The sequence below is a fragment of the Fringilla coelebs genome (genome assembly GCF_963513975.1).
Source record: "Fringilla coelebs genome assembly, chromosome: 26".
Classification (NCBI taxonomy): Eukaryota; Metazoa; Chordata; class Aves; order Passeriformes; family Fringillidae; genus Fringilla; species Fringilla coelebs.
Window position 1 is genome coordinate 3,955,994 of NC_140052.1, and position 14,430 is coordinate 3,970,423.

At 61.3% G+C, this 14,430-nt stretch overlaps 2 protein-coding genes across 11 annotated transcripts in view; both read right to left on the reverse strand.

Moving 5' to 3' along the window:
• The window catches only part of R3HCC1 (R3H domain and coiled-coil containing 1), a 19,940-nt gene extending 12,102 nt beyond the window's left edge, over positions 1 to 7,838 (reverse strand). For 6 of the 10 annotated variants that reach the window (XR_014616762.1, XR_014616763.1, XR_014616764.1 and 3 more), the window contains exons 1-5: positions 7,762 to 7,838; positions 6,327 to 6,444; positions 4,602 to 4,739; positions 1,792 to 3,334; positions 915 to 1,072 (exon numbers count right to left, since the gene is read on the reverse strand). Coding sequence is in view for 5 of the 10 variants with exons in the window: in XM_084221924.1 (XP_084078050.1) it covers positions 915 to 1,072; positions 1,792 to 3,334; positions 4,602 to 4,739; positions 6,327 to 6,421 (1,934 nt within the window). In the remaining 5 variants the exon portion in view is untranslated. Of the gene's footprint in view, positions 1 to 914; positions 1,073 to 1,791; positions 3,335 to 4,601; positions 4,740 to 6,326; positions 6,465 to 6,630; positions 6,656 to 7,761 lie in introns of those variants that run through there. The other 4 variants (XM_084221925.1, XM_084221928.1, XM_084221927.1 and 1 more) reach the window with 4 other exon arrangements.
• A 4,961-nt stretch (positions 7,839 to 12,799) lies between these two features.
• Positions 12,800 to 14,101, reverse strand: LOC311163050 (D(1) dopamine receptor-like; the record flags this gene model as incomplete). Its single annotated transcript, XM_084221735.1, has 1 exon — positions 12,800 to 14,101. The coding sequence occupies one exon, from the start codon at positions 14,099 to 14,101 to the stop codon at positions 12,800 to 12,802; it is 1,302 nt and encodes a 433-aa protein (XP_084077861.1).
• Between the last annotated feature and the right edge of the window lie 329 nt (positions 14,102 to 14,430).

Below are 14,430 nucleotides of genomic sequence, written 5' to 3' on the forward strand. Positions count from 1 at the left end.
GAAAGAGGGAGTAAAGCTGGGTTTTAAGCCAAGCCTAAGCTGCAGTAAAGCCCCTCTGATGCACACAGACGGGGCAGACGCAGCCTAAACCCAGGATTTGGTGCCAGTCATGGACTAAAGCTAGGCTTTAAACCAAGCCTAAGCTGCAGTAAAGCCCCTTTCAGGCACACGGACAGGCGCAGGCGCAGCCCAAACCCAGGATTTGGTGCAGGAATGTGAGTAAAGCTGGGTTTTAAACCAAGCCTAAACTGCAGTAAAGCCCCTTAGAGGCTCACGGACGGCGCAGGCACAGCCCAAACCCAGGATTTGGTGCAGGAATGTGAGTAAAGCTGGGCTTTAAACCAAGCCTAAACTGCAGTAAAGCCCCTTAGAGGCTCACGGACGGCGCAGGCACAGCCCAAACCCAGAATTTAGTGTGGGAATGTGAGTAAAGCTGGGCTTTAAACCAAGCCTAAACTGCAGTAAAGCCCCTCTGATGCACACAGACGGGGCAGACGCAGCCTAAACCCAGGATTTGGTGCCAGTCATGGACTAAAGCTAGGCTTTAAACCAAGCCTAAGCTGCAGTAAAGCCCCTCTGAGACACACAGACGGGGCAGACGCAGCCCAAACCCAGGATCTGGCACCAGGAATGTGAGTAAAGCTGGGTTTTAAACCAAGCCTAAACTGCAGTAAAGCCCCTTAGAGGCGCACGGACGGCGCAGGTGCAGCCCAAACCCCGACTCTGCCCCCAGCCCCGCTCAGGCCCCGCTCAGGCCCCGCTCAGACCCCGCTCAGGCCCCGCTCAGACCCCGCTCAGGCCCCGCTCAGACCCCGCTCAGGCCCCGCTCAGGCCCCGCTCAGACCCCGCTCAGGCCCCGCTCAGGCCCCGCTCAGGCCCCGCTCAGACCCCGCTCAGACCCCGCCGTCGCTCACTGGAAGTCGGCGAACAGCTCCAGCAGGTCCTCGGTGCGCAGGGACGGCGCGAAGTCGTAGATCTCGGTGACGTGGCCCAGCTCGCCCTCCCCGCAGCCCGGCCCCGCCACGCTGACCCGCTCGATGCTGATCTCCTTCAGCCTCAGGTTCCCGACGATCTGGGGAGAGCAGGGGTTAAAAAATGAAACTGCCAGGTGGGATGGCACCCCCTCGAAAGGGGAGCTCCTTTAGGCCAGGTCTAACAGCTCCTGGAGGGTCAGGGCACACCCAAGACAGCCTGGCTTAAAATCAGCAGGGTGGCTTCTGTGGCTGGGAACAAAAAGGTTTTAATAAAAGGCAAAATAATAAAATTCTCCATGAAGAAAAACTGATTTAGGTGCAAGAGGTTCTTGCTCCTGGTAAACACCTCACCAAAGCCCGATATTCCCAATCTTTGTTTCTTTGTTCTTTTCTTTTTCTAGTGGATTGTCTAGGCAGGGCTTTTTGGCTCCTGTGCTGTTGGTTATCCTTAAGTTTGAGGTGAAGCCCCCCCCAGGTCCTGTGAGGTGTCTTTTCAGCGGGTTGAGGGGAGAAATTTCTAGGTTTCTTTCCTTTTTAAGGAGCCAAAAGACACAGTTCTGCCAATCAAAAAAAAGAGCAAAAAACAAAAAACCAAAAAAACCCCCAAAAAAACCTCCCAAAAAAAACCCCCAAAAAACCCCCAAAAAAACCCCCAAAAAAACCCCAAAAATAAAAACAAAAAGTAAAACCCAAAGTCCATTCCCACAGCCCCTCTGAGCCCAGAGCTCACCTCAGCCCCTGCAGCCCCCCCAGGACACGGGATCCCCCCCAGGGAGCGCCTCCTGCCCCTCTTTCCCCGGGTTTTGCCCCAAATCACCTCTGCCAGCAGCTCTGCCGTGCACTCGTCCTCCAGGCCGCTCTGCCTCGTCCCCTCTCTGTCCCCTGCAGCCAAATCCGGGCCCCTCCAGGCTCCCGAGCCTTCCTCGTCCTCCTCTTCCTCCTTCCCGCCATGGATCCGCCCCGGCTCTCCCCCATGGAGCAGCTCAGGGGCGGCCAGAGCCTCAGCTGGGCCTTCCAGAACCTTCTGCGGGGGTTTCTGCTGCCCCTGCCCAGCGCTGGGGCTGCCCTGTGCGGGAGCAGCCCGGCCTCCCTCGGGATCCCGGGAATCCGGCTGGGCAGGGGGAGCCGGGCTCCTGCAGCTCCGCTCCGGCCGGGACCCCAGCGCCGGGGGGGCTGCCACGGGCGGGGCTGGCACAGGTGGGGATGTCACACCTGGGACTGGCACGGGCGGGGCTGGCACACCTGGCTCTGTCACACCCGGGGCTGTCATACCTGGCTCTGTCACACCTGGCTCTGTCACAGGCAGGTCTGTCACAGGCAGGTCTGTCACACCCGGGGCTGTCACACCTGGCTCTGTCACAGCCAGGGCTGTTATGGGCAGGTCTGTCACACCTGGCTCTGTCACACCCGGGGCTGTCACACCTGGCTCTGTCACACCCGGCTCTGTCACACCTGGCTCTGTCACACCCGCTGTCCCACCTGGCTCTGTCACACCGGGCTCTGTCACACCGGGCTCTGTCACACCCGGGGCTGTCACACTTGGGGCTGTCACACCGGGCTCTGTCACACCTGGCTCTGTCACACCTGGCTCTGTCACACCCGGCGCTGTCACACCCGGCTCTGTCACACCTGGCTCTGTCACACTTGGCTCTGTCACACCTGGCTCTGTCACACCCGGCTCTGTCACACCCGGCTCTGTCACACCTGGCTCTGTCACACCCGGCTCTGTCCATCTGTCACCGTGTTTTTCCAAGGGTTCGGAGCCGCTCCCGCCCTCGGGCCCCGCGGGATCCCGGCCGGATCGCTGCTCCCCCTGGGGCTCGCTGCCCTCTGGGGCGGTGCCGGTGCTGCCGCCCTGGCCCTGCCCGGGCTCTCCGGGGCGCTGCTCCGTGTGTGCCGAGCCCGGGCAGCGGGAGCAGTCTCCATCCCGACCTTCCTGCCCCCGGGAATCGCCGCCATTCCCCGAGCTCGCCTCCTTCTCCTCACACGGAGGACGCTCAGCGCCGCCTTTTCCCGGGTCAGGCTCCAGCCGCTCCCCGGCGCTGCCCGGATCCCGGACGGAATTCCCGGCGCAGTTTTCACCTCCCGGCGCCGCCTCCCCGTCCCCGGGGCCGTCCCGCTCCCTCCAGTTCTCCTTCCTGCGCGTCCCCCGGGGCACGTACGGCGCCTTCTCGGGCTTCCTGCGGGCCGGCCGGCCGATCCTGCCCGAGCCCACCGAGGCGCGGCCGCCGTCGCCGTGCGGGTCCCCGGGGTGGCGCAGCCGGGCCCCCCGGCCCCCCCGGCCCCAGGGCTGCGCGGGGCGCTGCGCACGGGCGGGGTTGGCACCGGGCTTTGGGTCGCTCGAGGTCTCGTTGGGAAGCCTGGGAAGGAGGGGATGGTGAGAGGGGAGCAGGGGGAAGGAGAAGCATCAAATTCCCAAAGGGGAGATCCTGCTGTTCCCCAGGGTCTGGGGGTAATGGAGAACCTGAATGGGACACAGGGAATGTGCCTGAGCCTAGGGCTGGAGCCAGGCTGAGAGAGCTGGGAATGCTCCAGGGAGAGCTCAGAGCTCCTTACAGAGCCTGAAGGGGCTCCAGGAGAGCTCAGAGTCCCTTCCAGGACCTGAAGGGGCTCCAGGGAGAGCTCAGAGCCCCTTCCAGAGCCTGAAGGGGCTCCAGGGAGAGCTCAGAGCCCCTTCCAGGGCCTGGAGGGGCTCCAGGAGAGCTGGAAAGGGACTGGGGACAAAGTAGAAGCATCAAATTCCCAAAGGGAAAATCCCACTCTTCCCTAGGGTCTGGGGGTGCCATTGGTAATGGAGACCTTAAATGGGACACGGGGACTTTGTGCCTGAGCCAAGGGCTGGAGCCCCTCTGGAGCCAGGCTGAGAGAGCTGGGAAAGCTCCAGGGAGAGCTCAGAGCCCCTTCCAGAGCCTGGAGGAGCTCCAGGAGAGCTGGAGAGGGACTGGGGACAAGGGATGGAGGGACAGGACCCAGGGAATGGCTCCCACTGCCAGAGGGCAGGGATGGATGGGAGATTGGGAATTGGGAATTGTTCCCTGAGAGGCTGGGATGGAATTCCCAGGGAGCTGGGGCTGCCCCTGGATCCCTGGCAGTGCCCAAGGCCAGGCTGGAGCCCCTGGGACAGTGGGAGGTGTGGGACCCATGGTGGGGCTGGATGGGCTTTGGGGTCCCTCCAACCCAAATCAATCAAGGATTCCATGTTTGGATGGGATTTTGGGAAGGAATTCCTGGCTGGGATGGAATTCCCAGAAGAATTTCTGCCTCTGGATCCCTGAAGTGTCCCAGGCCAGGCTGGAGCCCCTGGGACAGGGGGAGGTGTGGGACCCATGGTGGGACCAGATGGGCTTTGGGGTCTCCTCCAACCCAAAGCATTCCAGGATTCCATGGGCAGGTTTGGATGGGATTTTGGGAAGGAATATTGGGAGAGGGGCTGGGATGGAATTCCCAGGGAGCTGGGGCTGCCCCTGGATCCCTGGCAGTGCCCAGGCCAGGCTGGGCAGGGCTGGGAGCACCCAGGACAGCGGGAGGTGTCCCCAGAAGGTGACAGAGGGTGGCACTGGGATGAGCTCCAGGTCCACTGCAGGGTTTTGACGGCTGCCAGCCCCGAGCCCCGGCAGCAGAGCTCACCTGACAGCCGAGTGGCAGATGACAGTCCTCCTCCTCCAGCCCTCTCCCACCGAGAAGCTGCTCAGCAGCTCCATGCCCTCCACGGTGCGGTGGATCAGGTACCTGAGGCGGCTGGACAGGGGTGGGAACAGCAGCACCCTGAGGGACAGAGGGCCCAGGGCGTCAGGAACGGGCAGGAGGGGAGGGGGATGAGGGGAAATGCAAGAACCTCGGCCTGAGCCATTCCCAGCACGGGATTTAAATCAGGAAAAATTTAAATCGGAATATTTGGGGGGTATTAAAAGCATAAATGGCTTCTAGATTTGCAGGCAGAGACGTTTTACACATAAATGGGGTGTGGGCAGTGCCTGCAAGGCCTTGGCCTGGGCTCTCCTTCCTGCTGCATCCACTTGGGAAAGGCTGGGAAGCACCAGCAGAAAGTGCTACTGATCCCCTCCCTCCCAGGCCGAGCCTAATTTCGTTCCTCTCTCCACAATATCTATCTTACTCTGTAACATTTCTAAATCAACACTTACCTCAAAAATTATATACAAATATATACCACATATACAAATATATACCACATATACAAATATATACCACATATATACAAATATAAACCTTCTATCCAACTTTAAAATCCCCCTACAAATCCATTCCCCACACAAAAACCAGGAACAAACCAAGAATGCATAAATAAACCCCACCTTCAATGTCACTGCTGTCACCTGGCTTGTCCCTGAGGGAATTTCTTTGCCAAACATTTTATTTAACAAAAAAAAAAAAAAAGCAGTGAAACAAACATTTCAGTCAGGAGAGGCTGGCAGGAGCTCAGCTCAGCACTGCCACCCCTGCTGCTGTCCAGAGCCCTGGGCTTGGCCACCCCACGGGCCCCAAAGGTCAGGGAACAGCTCCAGGTGAGCCCAGGTGAGCAGGGGCTGCTGAAAAGCCACCAAAGGTCACCAAAATGCTGCTGAAAAAGCCACCAAAGGCCACAAAAACGCTCCTGAAAAGCCACCAAAGGCCACAAAAACGCCGCTGAAAGGCCACCAAAGGCCACAAAACCCTGCCTGAAGCGTGCCCAGGGCAGGGGACCCCACAGCCACCCCACAGCCAGACCCCAAACGCTGCTGCTCTCAGCCCAGAGGGCGATGCAAAGCAGGAGCCCCACGGCCCAGGTGTCCCTGCCCAGCCCAGGTGTCCCTGCCCAGCCCAGGTGTCCCTGCCGTGGCCCAGGTGTCCCTGGTGTCCCTGACACAGCCCAGGTGGCCCTGCCCAGCCCAGGTGTCCCTGCCCAGCCCAGGTGTCCCTGCCACGGCCCAGGTGTCCCTGCCCAGCCCAGGTGTCCCTGCCACGGCCCAGGTGTCCCTGCCCAGCCCAGGTGTCCCTGCCACGGCCCAGGTGTCCCTGGTGTCCCTGACACAGCCCAGGTGTCCCTGCCCAGCCCAGGTGTCCCTGCTGTGGCCCAGGTGTCCCTGCCCAGCCCAGGTGTCCCTGCCCAGCCCAGGTGTCCCTGCTGTGGTCCAGGTGTCCCTGCCCAGCCCAGGTGTCCCTGCCCAGCCCAGGTGTCCCTGCTGTGGCCCAGGTGTCCCTGCTGTGGCCCTGCCCAGCCCAGGTGGCCCTGCCCAGCCCAGGTGTCCCTGCCACGGCCCAGGTGTCCCTGCCACGGCCCAGGTGTCCCTGCCCAGCCCAGGTGGCCCAGGTGGCCCTGCCCAGCCCAGGTGGCCCTGCCCAGCCCGGACCCACCGGTGGTGCTGGCCCTGCTCCATGAAGTGCTCCAGCTCCTCCACGATCCTGCCCACGAACTCATCCTCACTGGGCGACAGGAAAACGCCATCCATGGGGCACAGTGCCAGGGGACAGCCTGCAGGGACAGGGACACACCTGAGGGACAGGGACACACCTGAGGGACAGGGACACACTGAGGGACAGGGGACACACTGAGGGACAGGGACAGACCTGGAGAGAGGGACAGGGGCACACCTGGAGAGAGGGACAGGGGCACACCTGAGGGACAGGGACACACCTGGAGAGAGGGACAGGGACAGACCTGAGGGACAGGGACACACATGGAGAGAGGGACAGGGACACACGTGAGGGACAGGGGACACACATGGAGAGAGGGACAGGGACACACCTGAGGGACAGGGGACAGACCTGGAGAGAGGGACAGGGGCACACCTGAGGGATAGGGGACAGACCTGGAGAGAGGGACAGGGACACACCTGAGGGACAGGGACACACCTGAGGGACAGGGGACACGCATGGAGAGAGGGACAGGGACACACCTGGAGAGAGGGACGGGGACACACCTGGAGAGAGGGCCGGGGACACACCTGGAGGGACGGGGACACACCTGGAGGGACGGGGACACACCTGGAGAGAGGGACAGGGACACACATGGAGAGAGGGACAGGGGCACACCTGAGGGACAGGGGCACACCTGAGGGACAAGGACATGCACGGAGAGAGGGACAGAGGACACGCATGGAGGGACAGGGGCACACCTGGAGAAAGGGACAAGGGCACGTGGAGGGACAGGGACACGTGGAAGGACAGGGGCACAGCTGGAAGGATGGACAGGGACACAGCTGGAGGGACAGGGGACACGCCTGGAGGGACAGGGGACACACCTGGAGGGAGGGTCAGGGTCACATGGAGGGAGGGACAAGGGCACATGGAGGGAGGGACAGCCGCCAACCCCCGCCCATGGGTGCCCAGCACCCCCTACAAATCTCACCGACCCCTGTGCTGGCTTCGTCTGCACCCCGCTATCCCCCGGCCCCGGGCACCCCGGAATCCCCCGGCCCTGGGCACCCCGGAATCCCCCGGCCCCGGGCACCCCGGAATCCCCCAGGCCCGGGCACCCCGGAATCCCCCTGCCCTGGGCACCCCGGAATCCCCCTGCCCTGGGCACCCCCAGCCCCTCTGCACGGTGTTATCCCCCTTTCCCGGACACCCCCAGACCCCATCCCGCTCTCTGCATCCGCCCCCCCCTTCCTTCTCCCAGCGCCACGTGCTGCCTCCCGTCCCCGCCACCATCATCATCATCATCATCATCCCCATCCGAGCCCCCGAGTCCCCCATCGCCCGCATCCCCACACCCACCGCGCCCCCGCTCCCGCCCCGCCGCTGCCCCCCGGCTCCGGCCGCCCCGACCGGGGTCCCCCCGCGCCCTCACCGCCAGGCCCGGCCGAGCAGCGGATGCCGGAGCGGCGCCTGCGCCCGATCCCGGCTCCTCCCGCTGGGTTCTGGCTCCTCCCGCCCGGTCCCGGCTCCTCCCGCCCGGTCCCGGCTCCTCCCGCTGGGTTCTGGCTCCTCCCGCCCGATCCCGGCTCCTCCCGCCCGGCCCCGGCTCCTCCCGCCCGGTTCTGGCTCCTCCCGCCCGGTTCTGGCTCCTCCCGCCCGGCCCCGGCTCCTCCCGCCCGGCCCCGGCTCCTCCCGCCCGGCCCCGGCTCCTCCCGCCCGGTTCTGGCTCCTCCCGCCCGGCCCCGGCTCCTCCAGCCCGGCCCCGGCTCCTCCCGCCCGGCCCCGGCTCCTCCCGCCCGATCCCGGCTCCTCCCGCCCCATCCCCGCTCCTCCCGGCCGTTCCCCGCTTTCCCGTCCCGGTCCGTGCTCGTCCCGCTCGGTCCCGGCTCCTCTCGGCCTGTCCGGCTCTTCCCCCTCATCCCGATTCTCTTCTCCCTCTCGCTCCCGGTTCTTCGGCCCCGTCCCGGCTCCATCCCCGGCGGCGCTCCCGGCTCTGCTCTCCCCGAACCCTCCCGGGCGGGTTCGGCCCCGAGCGCTCCAGAATCGCCGCGAGACTGGGGCAGCCGGGGCTGATTCAGCCTGCCCGGAGCTGCTGTCCCGGGACACCACCCCGGCCTCGGCTGTCCCGGGACACCACCCCGGCCTCGGCTGTCCCGGGACACCATCCCCGCCTCGGCTGTCCCGGGACACCATCCCTGGCTCGGCTTTCCCGGGACACCACCCCGGCCTCGGCTGTCCCGGGACACCACCCCGGCCTCGGCTGTCCCGGGACACCATCCCCGCCTCGGCTTTCCCGGGACACCACCCCGGCCTTTCCCTGACGAGAGGAGCAGGGTTCCAGTCTGTAAATAAAGTCAGGCAAGACATCAACCCCCAGCGCCACATCTGTTATCCTCCCCTGTGCTCACTTCTCCCTTTCTCTGTTAAAGCCCTTCTCCCTAAAATTCCTGATTTTTTCTGGCTGAAAAATCACTTTAAGACCAGCAGTCATTCCGTGTCTCCCTGCAATTCCAGCTGGGAAAGCAGCACAGTTCCACATCACCTGCACGGGGTTAATTCCCACACTCTCCCTGCCCCAGCCCAGCGCATTAAAACCATGGAATGGTTTGGATTAGGAGGAACCTCCAATTTCCCCCCTCTGTGCTGACTTCCACATGAATTTGATGTTTTTCCTCCTTTTCCTCTTTTGCAAATATCGCTTTTCTCAGCTCCCTCTGCTCCTCACCCAAAAAACCCCAGAACCTGTCCCCAGGTCACCCGTGGCACATCCAGAGCTCCAGGAGTGACCTGGATTTTTTGGGATTACAGAGCAGGGTCAGGCACAGATCCTGCCCCAATTCCTGCTCTGGGATCAGCCCCAGCCTGGAATAATTTGGGGTGGGAGAAGGGAAAAGAGGAGGAGGAGGAGGAAGGCGCTTCCTGGTGGGATTACAGAGGAAAAAAGGAAAAAAGGGAAAGAGGAGCTGCATTCTGCAGCCAGCTGAACAAGGGGGTCTGTGCCAAAGGCAGCCCCAGTCCCACCAGTCCGGAGCTGTTCCCATTTCCCAGTCTGCCCACAGGAGTGTCTGTAACACACCGGGATTGCTTCCAGAGCCTGGCAGGTTCGGGGCTGGCTCTGTCACCACCTGTCCCTTCTGCTGCTGGGTCAGAGCTGCTGCAGGAAAGTGGCAATAATTAAACACGTTAATTTAATTAAGTTATTTAATACAGGTAATAAAATGACACAAAATGGGTCACTTCACCCTCTTGGTTGTCTTTCCTCTGCAGTTCACCCCGTCCATCACAGACACACCGAGCTGGCTGCTTTCCCCCAATCCCTTCACAAACCAGCCTGGATTGAGCCCCAATCAAGAAACTCTTCCAAAACTTTTTTTGGGAGAAGCTGGGCACTCCCATTCCCTCCTGTACCAAGCCAGGAGTTCCAAGCACCACACACAGCACCCTGAATTATAAATATTAATCATAAATTAATACAGCAGTGTTCAGATTAACTCAGTCACTCGAGGGGTTCCAGATGATCACTCGCCTCTCACACCAACAATTCCTTCCCTAAATTAGGCTGGAAAACCCCAAGATTGATTTGGGTTGGCCCAAAATCCTCCTGGCTGTCCTGCAGGGAGTTGTTGTGGATGCTGTGGAATGTTTTCCCCCAATCCCTTCACAAACCAGCCTGGATCGAGCCCCAGAATTTTGCCACACGTATCAAGAAACTCTTCCAAAACTTTTTTGGGAGAAGTTGGGCCCTCCCATTCCCTCCTGTGCCAAGCCAGGAGTTCCAATCACTGCACACAACACCCTGAATTATAAATATTAATCATAAATTAATACAGCAGCGTTCAGATTAACTCAGTCACTTGAGGGGTTCCAGATGATCATTTCCCTCTCACACCAACAATTCCTTCCCTAAATCAGGCTGGAAAACCCCAAGATTGATTTGGGTTGGCCCAAAATCCTCCTGGCTGTCCTGCAGGGAGATGTTGTGGATGTTGTGGAATCCTGTCAGAGCTTCCCTAGAAAAATCCCAGGGGCTGGGAGAGCTCTGCTCCCCTCCCACGGTGCTCTGTAATTAGCACTGGGCTCTGTAATTAGCACTGGCTGACTTCTCCCTTTGTTTGCCGGGGAGGGGGAGCTGAGGCTGCCTGGGATTCACAGGGATGAGCTGGGCTGGATCAGGCAGGGATCAAACCTCCTTCCCAAAGTCACTGCCAGGGCTGGGATGGAGCCCGGGAGCTGTTCCTGACCCCTCTGATGAGACAGAACCTTCCAGAGGTTGATTGGGGAGCAAAGAGAGCTCCTGAAGAGCCTTTGTGATTGAAATGGAGGAGGAAGGGAATTAGAGGAAGGGAATTAGAGGGAGAATAAAGCCAAAAGGGATGGAACAGCCCTGGGACAGGAGGATCTGGGGGGTGGAAGGAGCAGGACCCAGGAGAGTGTTGTGGATTTTCTCCTGTTTCCTCTGGAGGGCTCCAAACATCCAGGGGCTGAACCAGGGCTTTGATCCCTGCCTGGGCAATCCCAGCTCCTGCCCAGGGCCAGGGCAGAATTGCAGCCACCAAATCCTCCCTGCAACAGCCTCAGGCACGGAGCTGCTCCCAAACCCGGCAGCGGGCTCCAGGCACGGTGGCCAGACCTGCAGGACGAGCCCAGGAGCGTTATCCTGGGAAATCCATCCCTCCTTCCCACATAACCCACTGGTTTTCCATGGCTGGAGGTGCCACACAGCCCAGCACGGCCCCAGCGAGCCCCAGGCGGGATTGCCAGCAGCGGGTGGCAACCAGGGAACAGGACATGGCCAGTGCCCATCCAGCCACCCCGGGCAGTGACCAGCTGGATTTGGCCAGTGACCAGCTGGATTTAGTCAGTGACCAGCTGGATTTGGCCAGTGACCAGCTGGATTTGGCCAGTGACCAGCTGGATTTAGTCAGTGACCAGTTGGATTTAGTCAGTGACCAGCTGGATTTGGCCAGTGACCAGCTGGATTTAGTCAGTGACCAGTTGGATTTAGTCAGTGACCAGCTGGATTTAGTCAGTGACCAGCTGGATTTGGCCAGTGACCAGCTGGATTTAGTCAGTGACCAGCTGGATTTAGTCAGTGACCAGTTGGATTTGGCCAGCGACCAGTTGGATTTAGTCAGTGACCAGTTGGATTTGGCCAGTGACCAGTTGGATTTAGTCAGTGACCAGCTGGATTTAGTCAGTGACCAGCTGGATTTAGTCAGTGACCAGTTGGATTTTGTCAGTGACCAGCTGGATTTGGTCAGTGCCCATCCAGCAGTCCCAGGCCAGTGATCAGTTGGATTTGGCCAGTGACCTGTTTGATTTAGTCAATGACCTGTTGGATTTGGCCAGTGACCAGCTGGATTTGGCCAGTGACCAGTTGGATTTCGCAGTGACCTGTTGGATTTGGCCAGTGACCTGTTGGATTTGGCCAGTGACCCACTGGATTTGGCCAGTGACCAGCTGGATTTGGCCAGTGACCTGTTGGATTTAGTCAATGACCTGTTGGATTTGGCCAGTGACCCACTGGATTTGGCCAGTGACCCACTGGATTTAGTCAGTGACCAGTTGGATTTAGTCAGTGACCCACTGGATTTGGCCAGTGACCCACTGGATTTAGTCAGTGACCAGTTGGATTTAGTCAGTGACCCACTGGATTTGGCCAGTCCCTATCCAGCAGCCTCGGTCTGGTGGCCACAGGACAAGGGCAGTGGCCAAAGCCACCTCTCCCCTCAGGCACAGCTGGGTTTTCACTTCCTGACCACAGAGAGGCTCAGGAGACCCGACCATCTCTGCTCTCTCAGCTGAGTTCACCAGGAAAGAGGAATTCCAGCCCTTCCATTTCCATCCTCTGCAGAAAGTGAGGTTTTTGAACCGTGGGTGAGCTGGAGAAAGCAGCACAAATTCTGCCGCCACCTGGGCTGGCCCCAGAATTCAGTTACAGGAACAGGGCTGGATACACCTGGAAAACCACTCAGGAATTCCACCCTGGGTGGTGCAAGCAGAGTGGAACACCCTCACCATCCCCAGCTCCTCAGGGAACAGGGATATCCCAGCTCCCCTCTCTGCTGGACACCTCCCCACGGCTCTTTTCCTTCTCCCACCGAGGCTCGGTGGAAGGTGCTGCTGGCCAGAGCAGGAATCCTCCCCAGGAAGAGGGTTCTGAGAGGGGGAGGAACCCAGAGAAACCCTCTCCAAGCCACTTTGGGATGGGAGAAGGAAAAGAGGAAGAGGAAAAGGAGGAAGGCGCTTCCTGGTGGGATTACAGAGGAAGCCTGTGCAGGAAAAAAGGGAAAAAGGAGCCACATTCTGCAGCCAGGTAAACAAGGAGGGTCTGTGCCAAAGGCAGCCCCAGTCCCACCAGGCCATGGCCAGCTGGATTTGGCCAGCTCCTCTCAGCTCCTCGGGGAACAGGAATGTCCCAGCTCCCCTCTCTGCTGGACACCTCCCCACAGGCCTTTTCCCACCCAGGCTCAGTGCAAGGTGCTGCTGGCCAGGGGGGGAATCCTCCCCCGCCAGATGGGGGTTCCACACCCGGGAAGGGCGTTCTGAGGCGGGGAGGAGCCCGGAGGAACCCTCTCCAAGGCCACCTCGGGGTTTTCCACCTGCAGCACAGCATGGGGCAGCAGCTGGGGCGGGCTGAGGCTCCGCAGAGCCCCGTGCCCGGAGGTGTCGGGGTGGAAGGACACCAGCTCCTTGCTGAAGGTCACTCTCTCCACGGCGCTGCCGCCGCAGGGGCAGCCCCAGCCCAGCAGGGAGGCGAAAGCCACGCGGAACTCGGCGTTGAGGGCGTAGACGATGGGGTTGAGGGCAGAGTTGGCCCAGCCCAGCCAGGTGAAGGCGCCCAGCAGGGCCCTGCTGACGCACGGCGACGCCGCCGGGGCGCGGAGCTCGGGGCCGCAGAAGGGCGCCAGGCAGTTGAGCACGAAGAAGGGCAGCCAGCAGCACACGAAGACGCCCACGATGACGGAGAGGGTCTGCAGCACCTTGGTCTCCTTCTTGAGGGAGCTCTTCAGGGAGGGTTCCCGAGGGCGGTCGCCGCCGCCCGGTGTGTCCAGGGAGGAGATGGCGCGGAGCTGGCGCCGGGCGAGGTGGAAGAGGCGCCCGTAGGTGCCCAGCACGATGGCGACGGGGATGTAGAAGCTGACGAGGGAGGAGGAGATGGCGTAGGTCCTGCTGAGGCTGGGATCACAGCCCCCCTCCTCCGCTGAGCCGTTAAACCCCTGCTGCTCTTGGCCGGGCAGCTCCCGGTCCTTGTGCCACTGCAGCTGCACGGGGACGAAGGAGATGAGGAGGGACAGCAGCCAAGCCGCCGCGATGGTGACGAAGGCCAGGCGCCGCGTCACCCTCCTCTGGTGGCAGAAGGGGTCGGCGATGGCCCAGTAGCGCTCGACGCTGATGAGGCACAGGTGGAGGATGGAGGCCGTGCAGCACATGATGTCAGAAGCCACCCAGAGGTCACAGAAAGCCCCGAAGGGCCAGAAGCCCAGCACGTCGCTGGCGGCTCGCCAGGGCATCACCGGGACGGCCACCGGCAGGTCGGACACGGCCAGGGAGAGCACGAAGAGGTTGGTGACCTTGGAGCGCAGGTGTGGGAACCTGAGCACGGCCAGGCACACCAGGGCGTTGCCCAGCAGCGTGGCGAGGATGAGGAGGGACAGGCAGGCGGCTGTCACCACCCGCAGGGACAGCGGGGAGGGGCTGTGTGCTGCCCAGCTGGCGGCACCGAGCACGTCCTGCCCAGCTCCTCCTGCCGAGGGGTAAAACCCGTCCATGGCCGCCCCGTTCCTGGGGTGCCGAGCAGATTGTGTTCTGTTCCCCATCTGCACGGCAGCTGGCTCCTGTTCACAGGCAGTTTCCTTATGTCTTCCACACCCACTCCTCCCTCCGGGCACACCTGCTGATAAGAGGCCATTGAATGTCCCTGCATGGAGGGGACACCTGCTGATAAGAGGCCATTGAATGTCCCTGCAGGGCTGATAAGAGCTGCAGCATCCCATTGGGAGATGTGAGCCCAGGGGGAGGAGCCAAGCATTCCTACCCGGATATAACCTGGAGATTTGGAACACCAGCGCTGTAGCAGTGCGATGTCACAGTTTGTCCC